The sequence below is a fragment of the Rhinatrema bivittatum genome, chromosome 1, assembly GCF_901001135.1.
Source record: "Rhinatrema bivittatum chromosome 1, aRhiBiv1.1, whole genome shotgun sequence".
In the NCBI taxonomy this organism is placed as follows: Eukaryota; Metazoa; Chordata; class Amphibia; order Gymnophiona; family Rhinatrematidae; genus Rhinatrema; species Rhinatrema bivittatum.
The window spans coordinates 369268704-369286908 of NC_042615.1; the positions used below are offsets into that span (position 1 = coordinate 369268704).

Sequence of the window (18205 nt, forward strand, 5' to 3'; positions counted from 1 at the left end):
CTGGTTCTCCTCTTTTTTTTAACTAATAGATCACAACAAATTAATATCAATAATCATTCTTCAGATCAATACATAATTTCTTCAGGTGTATCACAAGGATCATCATTATCTCCTATTTTTTTCAATATCTATCTTCTACTTCTCTGCTGTATTCTCTCCTCATTAAATATTCAATTTAAAGTTTATGCAGATGATATTCAGTTTTTAGTACCCTATAATAATTCTTGGTCATCCACTCTCTCACTCATCACACTATATCTGAATACCATCAATACTTGGCTCTCGCATAATAGGTTAAAATTTAATCCAGCAAAAACTGAATTGGTCTACGTTACTTCAATATAAGAATCTACAATAGGTCCCCCATCTCATTTTATTTTTAACGGCATTTCAATTCTAATTCAAAATCAGGCAACTAGCCTTAGAGTTATACTCTATTCAGATTTATCAATGAAGAATCTTATATCGGCTATTACAAAAAAATCTTTCTTTAAATGTCATCTTCTTAAAAGGTTACGCCATTTACTGTTTACTCAAGATTTTCGTACTGTTTTACAGGCCCTGATTTTTTCAGGGCTTGACTATTGCAATGCGCTTTATCTTGGACTACCAAACTCCACAATTCATCCTCTGCAAATGGTTCAAAATTCTGCCCCGCGTGTTCTTTCTGGTGTCTCCCCCAGAGACCATATTTCACCTATACTTTATTCCTTTCATTGGCTTCCTGTTAAATTGAGAATACTTTATAAAATCCTCACAATTATTCATTCCCTAATTCATAATCCACAATCTACATGGCTTTGCACTACTCTCAGGATATATAAACCAATTAGACATCTCAGATCGCTTACAAAAAATTTGTTAGATTTACCCTCTGCTCGTATTGCCAGGTTAGAGTTAACGCGGAAAAAAGCCTTTTCTGTAGCAGCTCCATTCCTCTGGAATTCACTACCTGAATATATCCATCTCATATCACATACACAAGACTTTAAGAAAGCTTTAAAAACTCACTTATTCCAAAAAGCCTTTCAACACTTGACAAAAGATTAAGTTCAGTATTGTCTTGATACATAATCTCTGTTATGAATCACAGTTGTTCCTATCCTTTGTTCCCTCCTTTTTATGTTCCCTTCCTTCCCCTCCCTTCCTTCCCTGTCTGTTTTTAAATTACATATTCATTATGAATATGTGGTCGTAATATGGCACTTATGTCAAGTTTTTGGTTTGGTTTGGTTAATTGGTTTGGTTAATTGGTTTGGTTAATTATTATTTTATTATTTTAATTGCTTATATTATTTATTTTATAAATAAAAGACAGACCTGAAAAGTTTTAGAAATCCTGGTAGGTCATTCAGGATAGGATCTTCACTTTCCCATAACGGTGAAGCCCAAGTCAAGGCTCGTCCGTCAGGAAACGACAGGATGTAGGTGGTCTTGGAAGCTTCAGTGGGAAAGAGGGTAGGCTGTAATTAAAAATGCATGCTGCATTGATTAACAAACACTCTTCACATTTCAGCTTCACCCGTAAAGCGGATAGGTGTGGATAAGGGTACAGTGGTATTGAGGGTTACAACTGGAAACATAAATTCTTTAACAGGAGTTGCTGAAGAAATCAGTTTAGCATGTAACTGATTGAAGGCAGTAGCTAGGCTCTCCAAAGACTTTTGTTGTTCTGTGATCCGCTGGGCTAGGCCAGGATTGGCCTGCACGGCCTCAAACTGAGCCAAGTCCATGGAGTTAGCAATCTGTTGTGTTTGTGGCATTATGTGGACCCTTAGTCACAGTGGAGATGACTCCTCCCAGGGGGAGGGGCCCCATGGGAAAACACAGCGATAGGCTAATCTCAGAGAGCAGACACTTGTAGGTGGAAAGCTTCAATATACTGCTGTAGATAGATGGTATGAGGCAGGAAGGAGAGGCACTGAAGTCCGCAAGGTGCCAATACGTTCAGACAGTCTCAGATGTAGAAGTCTCACCCAGATGTTCACGACAGCTAGGAACCTGCAGTGCGTGCAATGCCAAGCCTGGTCGGTGGAGTTGGAGCACCAGATCGTAGAGGTACTCACAGGAGCGTAGTGCGGCATCTTCCTGGCAATGATGTTGGTGGGATTGAAGGTCCGTGGTGCAGGATACACAGACTATTGTAGGTGGAAAGCTTCAATATACTGCTGTAGATAGATGGTATGAGGCAGGAAGGAGAGGCACTGAAGTCCGCAAGGTGCCAATACGTTCAGACAGTCTCCGATGTAGAAGTCTCACCCAGATGTTCACGACAGCTAGGAACCTGCAGTGCGGGCAATGCCAAGCCTGGTCAGTGGAGTTGGAGCACTAGATCGTAGAGGTACTCACAGGAGCGTAGTGCGGCATCTTCCTGGCAATGATGATGGTGGGATTGAAGGTCCGTGGTGCAGGATACACAGACTATTGGGCCCTCAAGGAGCGAGTACCCGATAGTCTAGAAGATCCTGAAATAAATAGAGAGAGAGAGGGACCCACAAGGAGCAGTTGTCTAGTTAGTAGAAACCCAAAGGGTGGTTGGAAGTGAGAGACCCCCGAGGAGCGGGTGTCTAGAGCTTCGTAAGGAGCGAGAACCCCGGAGGGTAGTGAGGCATCTAAGCATGCAGCTTAGAGTGGTCAGAGAAGCTAAACCAAAGTCCTTGCTAATTTGATGAAGGTAGCGTAGTGGAGGCTTTAAATACCCGGAGGTATTGACGTCATGTGGTGGGGACGCCCCCGAGGTTCCCGCCATGACGTGTATTTGAGCGTAGGCAACGTGTGCGCACACGCCCTAGAAAGCCATGGGAAGGAGCATGGCAGATTGGGAACCCATGCTGATCTGGAGACACCGAGGGCCTCGGCACTCAGCACCGGAGGCAGCCATCTTGCCCAAGGAGGAGGAAAAGGGAAGAAAAGAGGTAAGGCAGAGCGGTCGCAGCCATCTGCGACCGACGGACGCAACATTCAGCGGTTAGAAAGGTAGATGTCCTTGGCATTTTGAACAGGGACAACAGCATCCACCAACTGCCCTGAACTCCCCCCCCCCCCAAGTGGAAGCCAGGGGGATCCCCATCCAACCACACAGGGGGATCCCCATCCAACCACACAGGAATCATTATATCGTTATTTAATATGGAACAAATGTGGCTGCATCTTTATTAATACATGGATTTACAAAAGAGCTAGGTGCCGAGCCTCCTAAATTATCCATCTCCCCCCACCCCCCCCCCCACCCAGCCTGACTTGCCGGGGTCCTGTGCCAACACTATATCCTGCAGCTAGTCATCAGGGGTGTCTAAAAACACACCCTGAGGGCCACTCTTGCAGCCCCATTGCCAAGGCTTGCCATGGGTCGCAAGGCCTTGTACAGGACTGTCACCAGGCTCGGTAGTTGATATCCCACCACCCTAAGCCAACAGGACCCAGTTTCCCCCCCCCCCCCCCCCCATTATTCTTATCTGAGGCTCAGACACCCACTGCAACAATTATTTGACCCCCAAAAAGGAATCCTATCTCTAACTTCAGTATTTAACTTGCATTCCCAATCTTTTTAAGAGGGAGGGAGGGAGACAAATGCTCCCACTGGCCAGGGAGATGCTGATCCATAGGGATGAAGCTAAGGAGCCTCTTTCCCTTTAAGGATGGCATTGACATCACCCTGGCATGTCCCAGGCAGCTGTCCAAAAGGGCTCCATGTTTAGCCGGCTGCCTAAGACCTCAGCATGCAGGAACTATGTACCCCCCCCCCCCCCCCCAGACTCCAACCAATGGGCAGGTGTGTCAACTCGACATTGTGCCACCCGGAAGGCCAGACTTCTTGAGCCATGTGTCACCTAAGGGGGGGGGGGGGGACATCATTAAGGGGAGCCATGTGGGAGAAGGAGAGAAGGTGAAGCTGAAACCCTGACCAGACAGCAGAACCACCCTCTCCTCCCTCCAGGACCGATAGTGAGTCCCTCCAAAAGGATAATTAGGAAAGGGAGGGGGAGGAGGTGGACAAAACCCGACTGCACCATGGGAAAAGACCGCATCACCAAGGCATCCATTGCTGAAAGTGGCAGAGTACCAGGCTCAGCCACCATCAATCATTGGGGCAGCTGCATCCACCAGTCATCCTGTACCTACTTCAAGCGGAAGCCGAGGGGATCCTAAAAATCCAAAATCCAATCCCAGAAAACACATAGGAATCATTATATCGTTATGGAACAAATATGGCTGTAGCTTCATTAATACACAGATTTACAAACTTGGCTAGGTGCTGAGTCTCCTAACTTGTCCCTCTCACTCCCCTACCTACCTTGCCAAGGTCCTGAGCCAGCTGTACATCCAGGAGTTGAACACCTGGGCCCACGATTAAAGTCATCTAGGTAGTAGACAATCCTATCCAGCCTGGCTCGCTGTGCCACCACCCAATGCAAGAAGGTACTGAAGGTCCCAAAAAAAATCACAAGAAATGGAACACCCCATTGGCATGCACCTGAAAAATAGTATGCTCCCTTGAAATGGACCCAAGGAGAGGAAAGTAGTCCAGATGAACAGGCAGTAGCCTAAAGGCAGACTTAATATCCGACTTAGCCATTAAGACCCCATGTCCAAAATCATGCAGGAGCAAAAACCTTCATGCAAACAAAAAGGGGGGAAAATCCAAAAGTCTCTGTCCAAAATATCTCATGCTGCATAGTGCTGTCACTGGTCTTACTTCCTCTAGGGAGTAGAAGGATTGCTCACAGGTCTTCAGCCCCTGCTCTCAAGATTAGAAGGGTTGCTCCTTTCCCAAGGCATAGGGTGTTCCCCAGAATAAGAAAACTTATAAAAACTGGACCAAAATCTACAAAAACCTTAACTCTCTACAAAAAGAAGGCAGATCCTCTGAGGGAGTGTACTGACTAGGGATCTCCTCTGAATGCAAGAAAAACACCCAGATGGGTTAGTGGGCCCAGCTCAGCAGGGAGAAAATAAAAAAACAATCCTTACTCTTCAAAACCCAACTCAAAATTGGACTCCACACTTTACTTTTTACTCCACCTATCACCCTGGAATATCCAATCACAGTAAATTCAATGAAGAGACTGAAAGTGAATGGAAAATCTTATGCTGTTAGTAGTCCAGATGACTAGGGACCTAGGGTTATCTAGTGACAAACCGGTCACAAATGGTTTGGCTCCCCTTCAATGAAGGGTTCCCTGGAATGGCATGAAGCTAAAAGAAATGTGCGATCTGTGTGGAGGCGGTTTTTATGGTTTCCACCGTCAAAACAATTGGTTATTCTTGATTGGGGAATGGATCTTTTCAACAGTTATTCCAGGTTTATGGAATAGCCTTCCATTGGAGTTGAGAGAAGAGATAAATTTGGTAAAGGCATGGTTTATGTATGTTAACAATTAGACATTGAAGTCTTAAAGATTTTGAGCTTGTAACTTCATTCCAATTTGCAGAGTACCCTATTAATGTTGGACAATTAGTTTTGTTTGTTGTAGGAGGAAGACAATTTTATTGGGGGATGGAACTGACTATGTATTGTTTTATTGTTTATAATAATACAAGCCGTTAAGCCCGTTAAAACGGGCTACATCCCTCTGTCTCTCACCTCCCCCTCATTCTCTCTCCCCTCACTCTTCACCACCCCCCTACCTCCCTCCCTCACACTCACCCACTCCTCCCCACCCTCCCTCTCCTCCCACTCAGTCCCTCCCTCCCACTCAGTCTCACTCACTCCCTCCCTCCTCTATCCCTCTCCCTCCCTCCCTCTCTCTCAGTCCCACTCCCTCCCTCCCTCTCAGTCCCACTCCCTCCCACTCCCCTTCACTCAGTCCCCCCCCAACTCAGTCCCAGTCCCCCCCACTCAGTCCCAGTCCCCCCCCACTCAGTCCCACTCCCTCCCTCCTCCCCCTCTCACACTCCACTCCCACTCTCTCCTCCCCTCTCACTCAGTCCCTCCCTCTCTCTCTCTCCTCCCTCACTGCTGCCGCCCATCTTCGCCGCTGCGGCCCTGTCTCTTACCTCTCCCTCATTCTCCCTCTCCCCCTTCCACTTACTCACATCCCTGACTCTCACCTCTCCCTTATTCTCACTCAGTTCCTCCCTCCCAGTCCCTCCCCCTCACTCAGTCCCTCCCTCCCAGTCCCTCACTCAGTCCCTCCCTCCCACTCCGTCCCTCCCACTTCCTCCGTCCCTCCCTCTCAGTCCGTCCCTCCCTCTCTCTCTCTCTCGCCTCCCTCCCTCGCTACTATTTTTTAAATATGTGAATTTTTGTATTTAGACTAATTTTGTCTTCATTGTTCACCACTTTGGGCAGTAGTTTCTATCTGTAAGGTGATTCAGAAATGCTACTAAATTAATAAATGAGAGACTCCTCTGGAAATTATGAGGTCTAGGGATTGGAGGCAGTGTCCTATTGTGGACTGGTAACTGGATTTTTTAAAGATTGCGCCGGCCATCCAGTGCTCCTACCATGTGACAGGGGCCGGCCAAAGGCACGGATACCCTGTCACATGGTAAGGGCAAAGGGCCATCGGCACCATTTTTATTAGTGGCAGTCGATGGCCTGAGAGCGGGAGATCGCTCCCCGTACCCCCACTGGACCACCAGGTAATTTTAAAATGTTTTTTGGGGGGTCGGGAGGGGGAAGGAAGCTAAGGGGTCGGTTTTTAAGGGCCGGGTTGGTTTTTTGTTTATCGGATCGAGCGCAGCCGATAAACAAAAACCCAATCGGGCCGGACGATAAAAATTTTAAGATTTGAATCGGAACCAGAACCAATCATATTCCGGTTCCGATTCACATCTCTACTGTTTAGTTTGCTTAAGTTATTAATTTGTATTGCTCTTGCCTATATTGCTTTCCCCTTTGGCCTTGAATCATTTTATTTCTTATATTTTAAAAACATCTTGGAAAAAAATGAATATGCCTTTCATTGTTGTCATAACTCATCTTATAAATATTTCCTTCCCAATGCCTTACACTTGTTTTGACTTACCAAGAATCATAATGACTAGATTGGCTCAGAAGGAAGAGTTTTCAAAAACTTTAGGAACTTATTTTTTCCAATAAATTAAGTCAAAGCTATCATGCTAAGGAAGGAATCTTCAATATGTGTTTTATTTTAAGTGCCTACTACAGGGGTAGTCAACTCTGGTATTGGAGAGCCACAAACAGGTCTGGCTTTAAGGATATTCATAATGAATATGCATGAGATTTATTTGCATGCCCTGCCTCTATTGTATGCAAATAGTTCCCATGCATATTAATTATGGATATCCTGAAAGCCAGATTTGTTTGTGGCACTCTAGGAGCCAAATTGCCTACCCTTGGCTTACTAAGTTTTCATACTCTTGGTTTTATTTATAAAGAAGCAACAGTTTTGAGAAGGGCATTATTTTCTAGAGATGTGAATCGTGTGATCGATCGTCTTAACGATCGATTTTGGCTGGGGGGGGAGGGAATCGGATCGTCGCGGTTTTGTTTTTTTTAAAATCGTGTAAATCGTAAATCGGGGGAGGGCGGGAAAACCGGCACACTAAAACAACCCTAAAACCCACCCCGACCCTTTAAAATAAATCCCCCACCCTCCCGAACCCGCCCAAAATGTCTTAAATTACCTGGGGTCCAGTGAGGGGGTCCCGGTGTGATCTTCCATTCTCGGGCCACAGGTGCGTTAATAGAAATGGCGCCGGCGCTACCTTTGCCCTGTCATATGACAGGGCAAAGGTAGCGCCGGCGCCATTTTGGTTCCTGTCCCCCGACGTCACGAGCGCAGGAGATCACTCCCGGACCCCCGCTGGACCCCCAGGGACTTTTGGCCAGCTTGGGGGGGCCTCCTGACCCCCACAAGACTTGCCAAAAATCCAGCGGGGGTCCGGGAGCGACCTCCTGCACTCGAATCGTATTGCCGAATTGCAAAATGGCGCCGGCCGTATGGCCGTATTGCCGTATTGCAAAATGGTGCCGGCCGTATGGCCGTATGGCCGGCGCCATTTTGCAATACGGCAATACAATTCGAGTGCAGGAGGTCACTCCCGGACCCCCGCTGGACTTTTGGCAAGTCTTGTGGTGGTCAGTAGGCCCCCCCAATCTGGCCAAAAGTCCCTGGGGGTCCAGCGGGGGTCCGGGAGCGATCTCCTGCGCTTGTGACGTTGGGGGACAGGAACCAAAATGGCGCCGGCACCGGCACCATTTCTATTAACGCACCCGTGGCCCGAGAGTGGAAGATCACACCGGGACCCCACCCCCCCACTGGACTCCAGGTAATTTAAGACATTTTGGGGGGTTCGGGAGGGTGGGGGATTTATTTTAAAGGGTCGGGGTGGGTTTTAGGGTTGTTTTAGTGTGCCGGTTTTCCCGCCCTCCCCCTTCCCCCGATTTACGATTTTTGACGATAAATCGGGGGAATTCCTATTGTATCGTGCCTCTAACGATTTTTGACGATTTAAAATATATCGGACGATATTTTAAATCGTCAAAAAACGATTCACATCCCTATTATTTTCACAGCTGCAGACTGAAGTTCATGTTTGTATAGTAAACAAATTTGCAAGAAGGCATTCAGACTCACAGGCATTTTTATCCCTTTCGCATGTCACTGCCTACTGATTCTAACAGGGATGAGCAATTCCTGTCCTCAAGGGCAACAAACCAGTTGGATTTTCAGGATATCCCTAATGAATATGCATGGCATAGATTTGCATACAACTGAGGAAGAGTGCATTCACATCTCTCTCATGCATATTCATTAGGGATTTCCTGAAAACTCAACTGGTTTGAGGCCCTCGAGGACTGGAATGGCTCACCTCTGGACTATAATACTGTCATTAATCTGGGTTAGACTTTAAAAATGTCATGAATATGATCTCTCCAAGTTGGAAGTTCTTGAATGAAAAGAAAGCATTGGAAACTTGTATGTTGGCATAATAACATTTTGAAAATGTTTGCAGTTTTAATTATATACTATAAAAGACAATACATGTCATGACATACTGTAAAGACAGAAATAGAAAGACTGCAAGATCAATCTATGTGTTCTTTCCTGAAATAAATAGGTCCTGAATGGTATCCTTCTCGTGTGGGCCTTCGACAAGAACGCAGTACCTGTAAGTATTAGTTATTACTAAAGTTGCACTTAAACATACGGAGGTCCATATTCAGAAGCATTTAGCCAGTTAACTCAGAAGTTAGCTGGTTAAATGATTATTTGGGCACTTATCCAACTAAATTCTAGCCGGCTTTTAAGTTAGCCGACTAGAATTTAACCAGTTGAAAGATGAATTTTAAAAGTCCGACAAATGATTAATTAAAGGATGCTCGAATATGTCTACCTTGCATGCTTGGAGCTGATTTTAAAAGCTGCCGAGATACATGCATATCTACCGGAGCGCGCACATCTTGGAAGATTTAAAAAAGCAGTTGGGCATGGACGTGATCTGGGCAGGGCAGGGCATGAGCATTTCAGGGCATGAAACTGAGATGTGCGCAGAAATACATATGTGGTCCAGCACGCACAGATGCCTTCTGCCTCATAACTTTACTTCTGCTATGGCTGCTGTGTAAGTTATAAAATAAAGACAAATAGACAGATCTGCGGGGGTCAGGGATAACTGAGGGAACTGAAGGCTATTAAACCAAAGGGTTTTGAAAAACCTGTCTCTTAACTTGGCAAACTGGGGCTGAACTGATAAAACTCGAAATGGCATCGGCATGCGCCCATTTGAAAACCCCCCAATTTACGTGGTAGAAGCAGCATTTGCGCACACTTGATCATCCCCACTTAAAATTTTGTGCACATGTGCATGCGGCCAGGCTTGTGCACATGTACACACGCAAGTTATAAAGTAGCTGATTTAATGGGTGCGGGATGACAAATATGTGCACATGTGTGCCCACGCACCTGTTTGAAAGTTACCATCTCTGTTAGGAGCATTCTGAAGGTATAACTGGAAGGAATTCAATTAGCTGGCTAAGTTGACTGGCTAACTCCATTATTCAGAGTTAGCTGGCTACCTTAGCTGGTTAACAGGTCAATACAGTAAAGTGTGGCCGTGGTTACCCTGCTCCTAACCCGCTTTCTACCCACTTTTCGGCCGCGTTAGTCCAACCCGCGATACACTATCCCCTTTAACCTACTCTTACCGCGTCCTTAAATCACCGGGTAACCCCTTCCACCCGCGGCATGTATATTACATGTAAATGATTGAATTAGCTATTCCCTCCCATACAGTAACACGCGCCCTGACTATCGCTTTTTTTCCCTGCCGTTTTGCCACGCGTTTAACCTGCTAACTTACCGCCTACCCTTACCCCTGCATTAGAGGCAGGGGTAAGGGTAGGCGGCAAACTTTCCCCCAGCCCCCGCTCACCTGCCCTGGCTGTGTCCATGGGTGCTGGTCTCCGGGGCAGCCCCAGTCCTCTCCCCATCTCCCAAAGCAACGAAAGTGGAAAAAATCAAAAAAGCGAAAAAGCGAAAAAAAAAAGTTGCAAGAGAGAAAGGGGAGAGAGGACGGGCAATCCTACGCTCGGGATTGTCAGTCCTCTCTCCCCTCCTCCTGAAGCAAGGCGCGAAAAGCAGCCTTACTTCGGGAGGAGGGGAAAGAGGGACTGGAAGTGCAAATCAACGAAGCGACTTACTTTTTTTGCAGCCCCCCTCCGGAGACGGACATCGGCGACGACGGACGCAGCTCCCCTGCCTCCAGCTGCCCGCGAAGATAGACGCATCGCACGGGCGAAAGCGGCCCCTGTGTGTGTAATTGGGCCGCTCAAGGCGTGATGTCACGACTTTTGGCGTCACGGCATGTGACGTCACATCTTCAGCAGCCCAATTGCACGCACAGGGGCCGCTTTCGCCCGTGCGATGCGTCCATTTTCGTGGGCAGCTGGAGGCAGGGGAGCCACATTCGTCGTCGCAGATGTCCATCTCCGGAGGGGGGCTGCAAAAAAAGTAAGTCGCTTCGTTGATTTACACTGCCAGTCCCTCTCTCCCCTCCTCCCGAAGTAAGGCTGCTTTTCGTGCCTTGCTTCAGGAGGAGGGGAGAGAGGACTGGCAATCCTGAGTGTAGGAGAACCGTCCACTTCCTGGTACCTGTCATTTCAAATGTCATTTGAAATGACATTTGAAATGACAGGTACCAGCGTGTCCGTGAAGCGTTAGGCCCGCGCACCCAGGATACTGTATAGTGCTCTATACAGTAAAATGGGTTTCGCGGGCCTAACGCTTCACGGGCGCTTCTTAGACGCAGCTTGCATTTGCAAGCTATTTACATACAGTATCGAGCGGTAGGTGAGCTGCACTGTGCTTGCGGCAACCGCGGGTGCGCCCGGCACTAACGCAGCTCTTCCTATCGCTCCTTACTGTATCAGCCCGTAAGTCTGGAAAGATCCAGAAGCTGTCCTAAAGTTAGCCAGCTAAGTGTAGCCAGTTAACTTTTAAGTGTGGCTGCACTGTCGAATATACCTCCAATGTTAGCTGGATGGATAAGTGTGTGTGTGTTTGTCTGTGTGTATATGAGAGTTGAGGGGGAGGGCAGGAATGAAGGTGCTCAAACTTTCTCCTCTCTTTTATCATATACCCACTGTCACAATCCCTCTATCACACACATAAATGTTCCCTCTCTCACTCATATATATTCCCTCTCTGTCTCACATGTTCATTCATGCCGGGCTTCTCCCATCATTTCTTCAGCTGCCAGTGGGATGGGCTCTGCTGGTGGACTGCCAGTTCTATCTTTCTCTTTACTTTGTCCTTCAGTCTCTATTTCAATCATTGTCACAATAGGTTCTGCCTGCAGCCCCATCAGGCTTCTCCCCTCTCTTCTTCAGCCACCAGTTGGATGGACTCCACTGGCAGCCAGGGGCTCATAATGGCGATTTTACCACCCTCTGGTGTTCTAGGTGATCACCTGTTTCACTTAATTGAGGAACCAGTCCTACCTGATCTGACATCGTTAATGATCATACATTTGTATGAATTCCAGGTAATTCAGCTCTCTACATGCTCATTTGTAGGGTATTATCTCTAATTCTATCACAAAGTTATTGCATTTAAGGCAAATGTTTTGCTACTGCATATCATTGGCAAAAGCTTTTTATTTGATACTGAATATCAACAGTAATAGAAACTGGATTATCACCATATGACTGATGTTATGTACTCTTTCCTTTTTAAAGCTTTAGATGGACCCTTTTTGAAGGATTCTATTGTTATACAAAACCTTGCTGTCTCCTCCATAATTACGCTATATTTTACAGACCTGGGTCAACAGGTCAGTTGGACCACAGTAAGTACCGGTATATATTTTATAAATACTGATCCCAAAATATACTATAAAACATGTACTTTATTCCACTAGAATTCTGTATTTCCCAGGAAGTGCAAAGCGGGTTCAATTTAAAAATATTAAACTACACACACACACACACACACACACATATATATATACTGAATTGAAAAGAATGCTAATATATGAAAAAGCTTTAATGATAGGATCCCCAGCCGCGTGAAACCGCGACTGGGTCCCCTTACCTGGCCAGGCAGGTGGCCCGTTCCTGCCCCCTTCTGTTGTCGCTCCCCGCTTCTGATGCTGACTGCTGCAGCTGTGGCCTGCTCACGCGGTGCCGCCACATGCCACCAAAGTCCTCAATTTATACATTGTGCAGTTATGCTATAGAAAAAGCAATTGTGGGCACACTGTGTGCCTTTATTGAACTTGATAGTTGCAATGAATCAGAATTGTAGCAGAGTTGTAGGCAGTAGGGAACCCAATTTAACAATTTGTCACTGCCATTCCTAAGAAATTTGGATTATAAGAAATTAAGAGTTGTGACACATGTCTACGGCTTTGAGTCCTGCATTGGAAATAAGCCAAGGCTCTTTTGTAATCCATGGTATGAAGCACTTTTTCCCTTTCATTCTTGTGTGGCTTAGGTGAAAGGCAGACACTATTTTCAGTTGAAATTTAGGGTGTGCTCAAAGTACCACTTTATCATGGAAAAACTGCAAATGTGGAAGAAAATGAACCAAGGCTTGAAGTTCACATACTCTCCTGGCCAGAGTTATTGCCACCAAAGATAAACTTTCCATGTTAAGTATTTCAGTGATGCCAGTTCCAAAGGCTGAAACAGGGTTATTTTCATTAGTGCTGATAAAACTACATTAATGTCCCATGACCCTGGAGGGCAATGTCCCATGACTCCATATTGGAGGGCAAATCTGAAGAAGACCCTTCATTAAAAAGGAGATGAGAGGATGAGTAGAAATTGCTGCTCCTTTGTCCCAACTGTGATAGGCTGCAATAGCACTTAAGTGTTCTCGAACTGATGACATAGCTAGCCCTGTCTGGCATAGATGATGCAAGTATGCCAGCAACTGCTGTGGCTCACAAATATAAGGATTAATAGAGTTAGAGATATACCATGTAGAGTAACACTAATATTTAAATGAATAGCTGCTTCTAGTAGGTGGTTTCTTTGCAGAGATGAGAATATCCTGAATTTATTCCAGCAAGTTGAATTGAGCTAAAGCACTGTGAGGTGTAGGGGTATGTGTTGTGCAGTAGATAGAGAATTGATCCTTACTCCTGAGTCAAGAGATCCAGCTCATTGCTTAGGGCTTTTAAATTTTGTGCTGAAAAGTGTATGAGAAATGAGACAATGGTTATCTCATCCATGCTGGAGCTATTAAAATCATTCGTGACTTTTCCTGTATGCATTTTTGTACTGTTCTGGCAATCAGTGGGATTGGAGGAAAGGCATAAAATAGTAGGGATGTGAATCGTTTTAGGACGATTAAAATTATCGTCCGATAATTTTAATATCGTCTTAAACCATTATGGAACACAATACAATAGAGATTCTAACGATTTATCATTATAAATCGTTAGAATCGTGAGCCGGCACACTAAAACCCCCTAAAACCCACCCCCGACCCTTTAAATTAAATCCCCCACCCTCCCGAACCCCCCCCAAATGAGTTAAATAACCTGCGGGTCCAGTGGCGGTCCGGAACGGCAGCGGTCCGGAACGGGCTCCTGCTCCTGAATCTTGTTGTCTTCAGCTGGCGCCATTTTCCAAAATGGCGCCGAAAAATGGCAGCGGCCATAGACGAACACGATTGGACGGCAGGAGGTCCTTCCGGACCCCCGCTGGACTTTTGGCAAGTCTCGTGGGGGTCAGGAGGCCCCCCACAAGCTGGCCAAAAGTTCCTGGAGGTCCAGCGGGGGTCAGGGAGCGATTGCCCGCCGCGAATCGTTTTCGTACGGAAAATGGCGCCGGCAGGAGATCGACTGCAGGAGGTTGTTCAGCGAGGCGCCGGAACCCTCGCTGAACGACCTCCTGCAGTCGATCTCCTGCCGGCGCCATTTTCCGTACGAAAACGATTCGCGGCGGGAAATCGCTCCCTGACCCCCGCTGGACCTCCAGGAACTTTTGGCCAGCTTGTGGGGGGCCTCCTGACCCCCACGAGACTTGCCAAAAGTCCAGCGGGGGTCCGGAAGGACCTCCTGCCGTCCAATCGTGTTCGTCTATGGCCGCCGCCATTTTTCGGCGCCATTTTGGAAAATGGCGCCGGCTGAAGACAACAAGATTCAGGAGCAGGAGCCCGTTCCGGACCGCTGCCGTTCCGGACCGCCGCTGGACCCGCAGGTTATTTAACTCATTTGGGGGGGTTCGGGAGGGTGGGGGATTTAATTTAAAGGGTCGGGGGTGGGTTTTAGGGGGTTTTAATGTGCCGGTTTTGCGATTTTTAGATTTTTAGATTTTTCACGATTTTTCACGATTTTTCACGATATTTTACCCCCCCAAACGGCAACAATACGATTCCCTCCCCCTCCCAGCCGAAATCGATCGTTAAGACGATCGAGGACACGATTCACATCCCTATAAAATAGACCCCCCAAACCCCAATGTAGAAGAAAAGCATCTTGAGACTCTCTGTTGGGACTGGGATAAAGGGAACAAAACCTCTGTCACATTTTTGTTCTGTTCTTTTGCGGCCCCCAGCTTTTTGTTCTGTTCTGTCAGCTACTTGTTGATTGAGGACCATTCATGTGGGTGAAAGACAATGCTAAATCTGTCAACCTCCATGTTTTCTATCCCTGGTAAGTACAGGGCCTAAAGGGAAGATTGAGTGCCTTTTACCCAGTCCCAGATGCAAACAGCTTCCCTGAAGATGATCCATGAACCAGACCCTCCCTGCTTGTTTATATAGAACATGGCCACTTGATTGTCCATGTGACTCATGTCATATCTGTTTGGTAGTATGTGACAGAATACTTGTAGTGCATTTTGTATTACTCTTAGCTCTAATAGATTGATCTGATAGGAACTCTCTTAAATAGATCATAGTCCTTATGTCTTTTAATGGAGTCTGTGAGCACCCCACCTCTGAGTCATAGCATTCATCATGAGGATTAGTTGATGGGCAATAGGCTGAATGGGGGGCACCCATGTTTAAAACATCTGGTGTTAGCCATCAGGCAATGCATGGTTCGGAGAAATGTATCCTTGAAGGATACTAATGAAACAGGAGAGTTAGGGCATCCCAACAGAGAGTTTCCATTAAAAGCAAACATAGATCATATGCCTATATGTAAAAAATCACCAAAGCTAATGATTTCCGAAAATTCCCAAACAACTGAAAAGCAGGTTGTTAAAACAAGCAAAAACTACACTTTGAAATGTCTGTATGCCAATGCCAGAAGCCTAAGAAGTAAGATGGGAGAGTTAGAGTGTATAGCAGCAAATGATGAGATTGACATAATTGGCATCACAGAAACTTGGTGGAAAAAGGATAACCAATGGGACAGTGCTATATCAGGGTACAAATTATATTGCAATGATAGGGAGGATCAACTTGGTGGGGGTGTGGCACTTTATGTCCGGGAGGGTATAGAGTCCAACAGGATAAAGATCATACAAGAGAGTAAATGCTTAGTAGAATCTATATGGGTAGAAATCCCATGTGTGTTGGGTAAGAGTATAGTGATAGGAGTATACTACCGTCCACCTGGACAAAATGGTTAGACAGATGATGAAATGCTAAGAGAAATCAGGGAAGCAAACCAATTTGGCAGTGCAATAATAATGGGAGATTTCAATTACCCCAATATTGACTGGGTAAATGTAACATCAGGACTTGCTAGAGACATAAAGTTCCTGGATGTAATAAATGATTTCTTCATGGAGCAATTGGTTCAGGAACCAACAAGAGAGGGAGCTATTTTAGATTTAATTCTTAGTGGAACGCAAGATTTGGTGAGAGAAGTAACGGTGGTGGGGCCACTTGGCAACAGTGATCATAATATGATCAAATTTAAACTAATAACTGGAAGGGGGACAATAAGTAGAGATGTGAATTGTGTGAGCGATCGTCTTAACGATCAATTTTGGCTGGGGGGGGGGAGGGAATCTGATCATCGCGGTTTTGTTTTCTTTTTTAATCTTTTAAATCGTAAATCGGGGGAGGGTGGGAAAACCGGCACACTAAAACAACCCTAAAACCCACCCCGACCCTTTAAAATAAATCCCCAACCCTCCCGAATCCCCCCAAAATGTTTTAAATTACCTAGGGTCCAGTGGGGGGGGGGGGTCCCGGTGTGATCTTCCACTCTCGGGCCACGGCTGCGTTAATAGAAATGGCGCCGGCACTACCTTTGCCCTGTCATATGACAGGGCAAAGGTAGCGCCGGCGCCATTTTGGTTCCTGTCCCCCGACGTCACGAGCACAGAGATCGCTCCCGGACCCCCGCTGGACCCCCATGGACCTTTAGCCAGCTTGTGGGGGTCTCCTGACCCCCACAAGACTTGCCAAAAGTCCAGCGGGGGTCCGGGAGCGACCTCATGCACTAGGGCCATATTGCAAAATGGCGCCGGCCTTATGCCGTATTGCAAAATACCGTATTGCAAAATGGCGCCGGCCATATGCCCCCCCGGCCATACGCCCTCCCCCTTCCCCTCCCCCCTCCCCCGATTTACGATTTTTGACGATAAATTGGGGGAATTCCTATTGTATCGCGCCTCTAATGATTTTTGACGATTTAAAATATATCGGACGATATTTTAAATCGTAAAAAAACAATTCACATCCCTAACAATAAGTAAATATGCAGCTCTAACACTAAATTTTAAAAAGGGAAACTTTGATAAAATGAGGAATATAGTTAGAAAAAAACTGAAAGGTGCAGCTGCAAAGGTTAAAAGTGTTCAACAGGCTTGGACATTGTTTAAAAATACAATCCTAGAGGCGCAGTCCATATGTATTCCATGCATTAAGAAAGGTGGAAGGAAGGCAAAACAATTACCGTCATGGTTAAAAGGTGAGGTGAAAGAGGCTATTTTAGCCAAAAAAACATCATTCAAAAATTGGAAGAAGGATCCATCTGAAGAAAATAGGATAAAACATAAGCATTGTCAAGGTAAGTGTAAAACATTGATAAGACAGGCGAAGAGAGAATTTGAAATGAAGTTGGCCATAGAGGCAAAAACTCATAATAAAACTTTTTAAAATATATCCAAAGCAAGAAAACTGTGAGGGAGTAGGTTGGACCATTAGATTATTGAGGGGTTAAAGGGGCTCTTAGGGAAGATAAGGCCATTGCAGAAAGACTAAATGAATTATTTGCCTCTGTGTTTACTAATGAGGATGTTGGGGAGATACCAGTTCCATAGATGTTTTTCAGGGGTGATGAGTCAGACGAAATCACTGTGAACCTGGAAGATGTAGTAGGTCAGATTGACAATCTAAAGAGTAGCAAATCACCTGGACCGGATGGTATGCATCCTAGGGTTCTGAAGGAACTAAAAAATGAAATTTCTGATCTATTAGTTAAAATTTGTAACCTATCATTAAAATCATCCATTGTACCTGAAGACTGGAGGGTGGCCAATGTAACCCCAATATTTAAAAAAGGCTCCGGGGCGATCTGGGTAACTATAGACCAGTGAGCCTGACTTCAGTGCTGGGAAAAATAGTGGAAACTATTCTCAAGATCAAAATCGTAGAGCATATAGGAAGACATGATTTTATGGGACACAGTCAACATGGATTTACCCAAGGGAAGTCTTGCCTAACAAATCTGCTTCATTTTTTTGAAGGGGTTAATAAACACGTGGCTAAAGGTGAACCGGTAGATGTAGTGTATTTGGATTTTCATAAGGCGTTTGACAAAGTCCCTCATGAGAGGCTTCTACGAAAACTAAAAAGTCATGGGATAGGAGGCAATGTCCTTT

The 18205-nt window shown here is 45.8% G+C and overlaps 1 protein-coding gene across 1 annotated transcript in view; it reads left to right on the forward strand.

The window, feature by feature from the left end:
- TECRL (trans-2,3-enoyl-CoA reductase like) overlaps window positions 1-18205 on the forward strand; it is a 423008-nt gene that overhangs the window by 129444 nt on the left and 275359 nt on the right. Inside the window, exons 3-4 of the mRNA XM_029600902.1 lie at window positions 9031-9081; window positions 12149-12258. Coding sequence (XP_029456762.1) covers window positions 9031-9081; window positions 12149-12258 — 161 coding nt within the window. The remainder of the gene's footprint in view (window positions 1-9030; window positions 9082-12148; window positions 12259-18205) is intronic.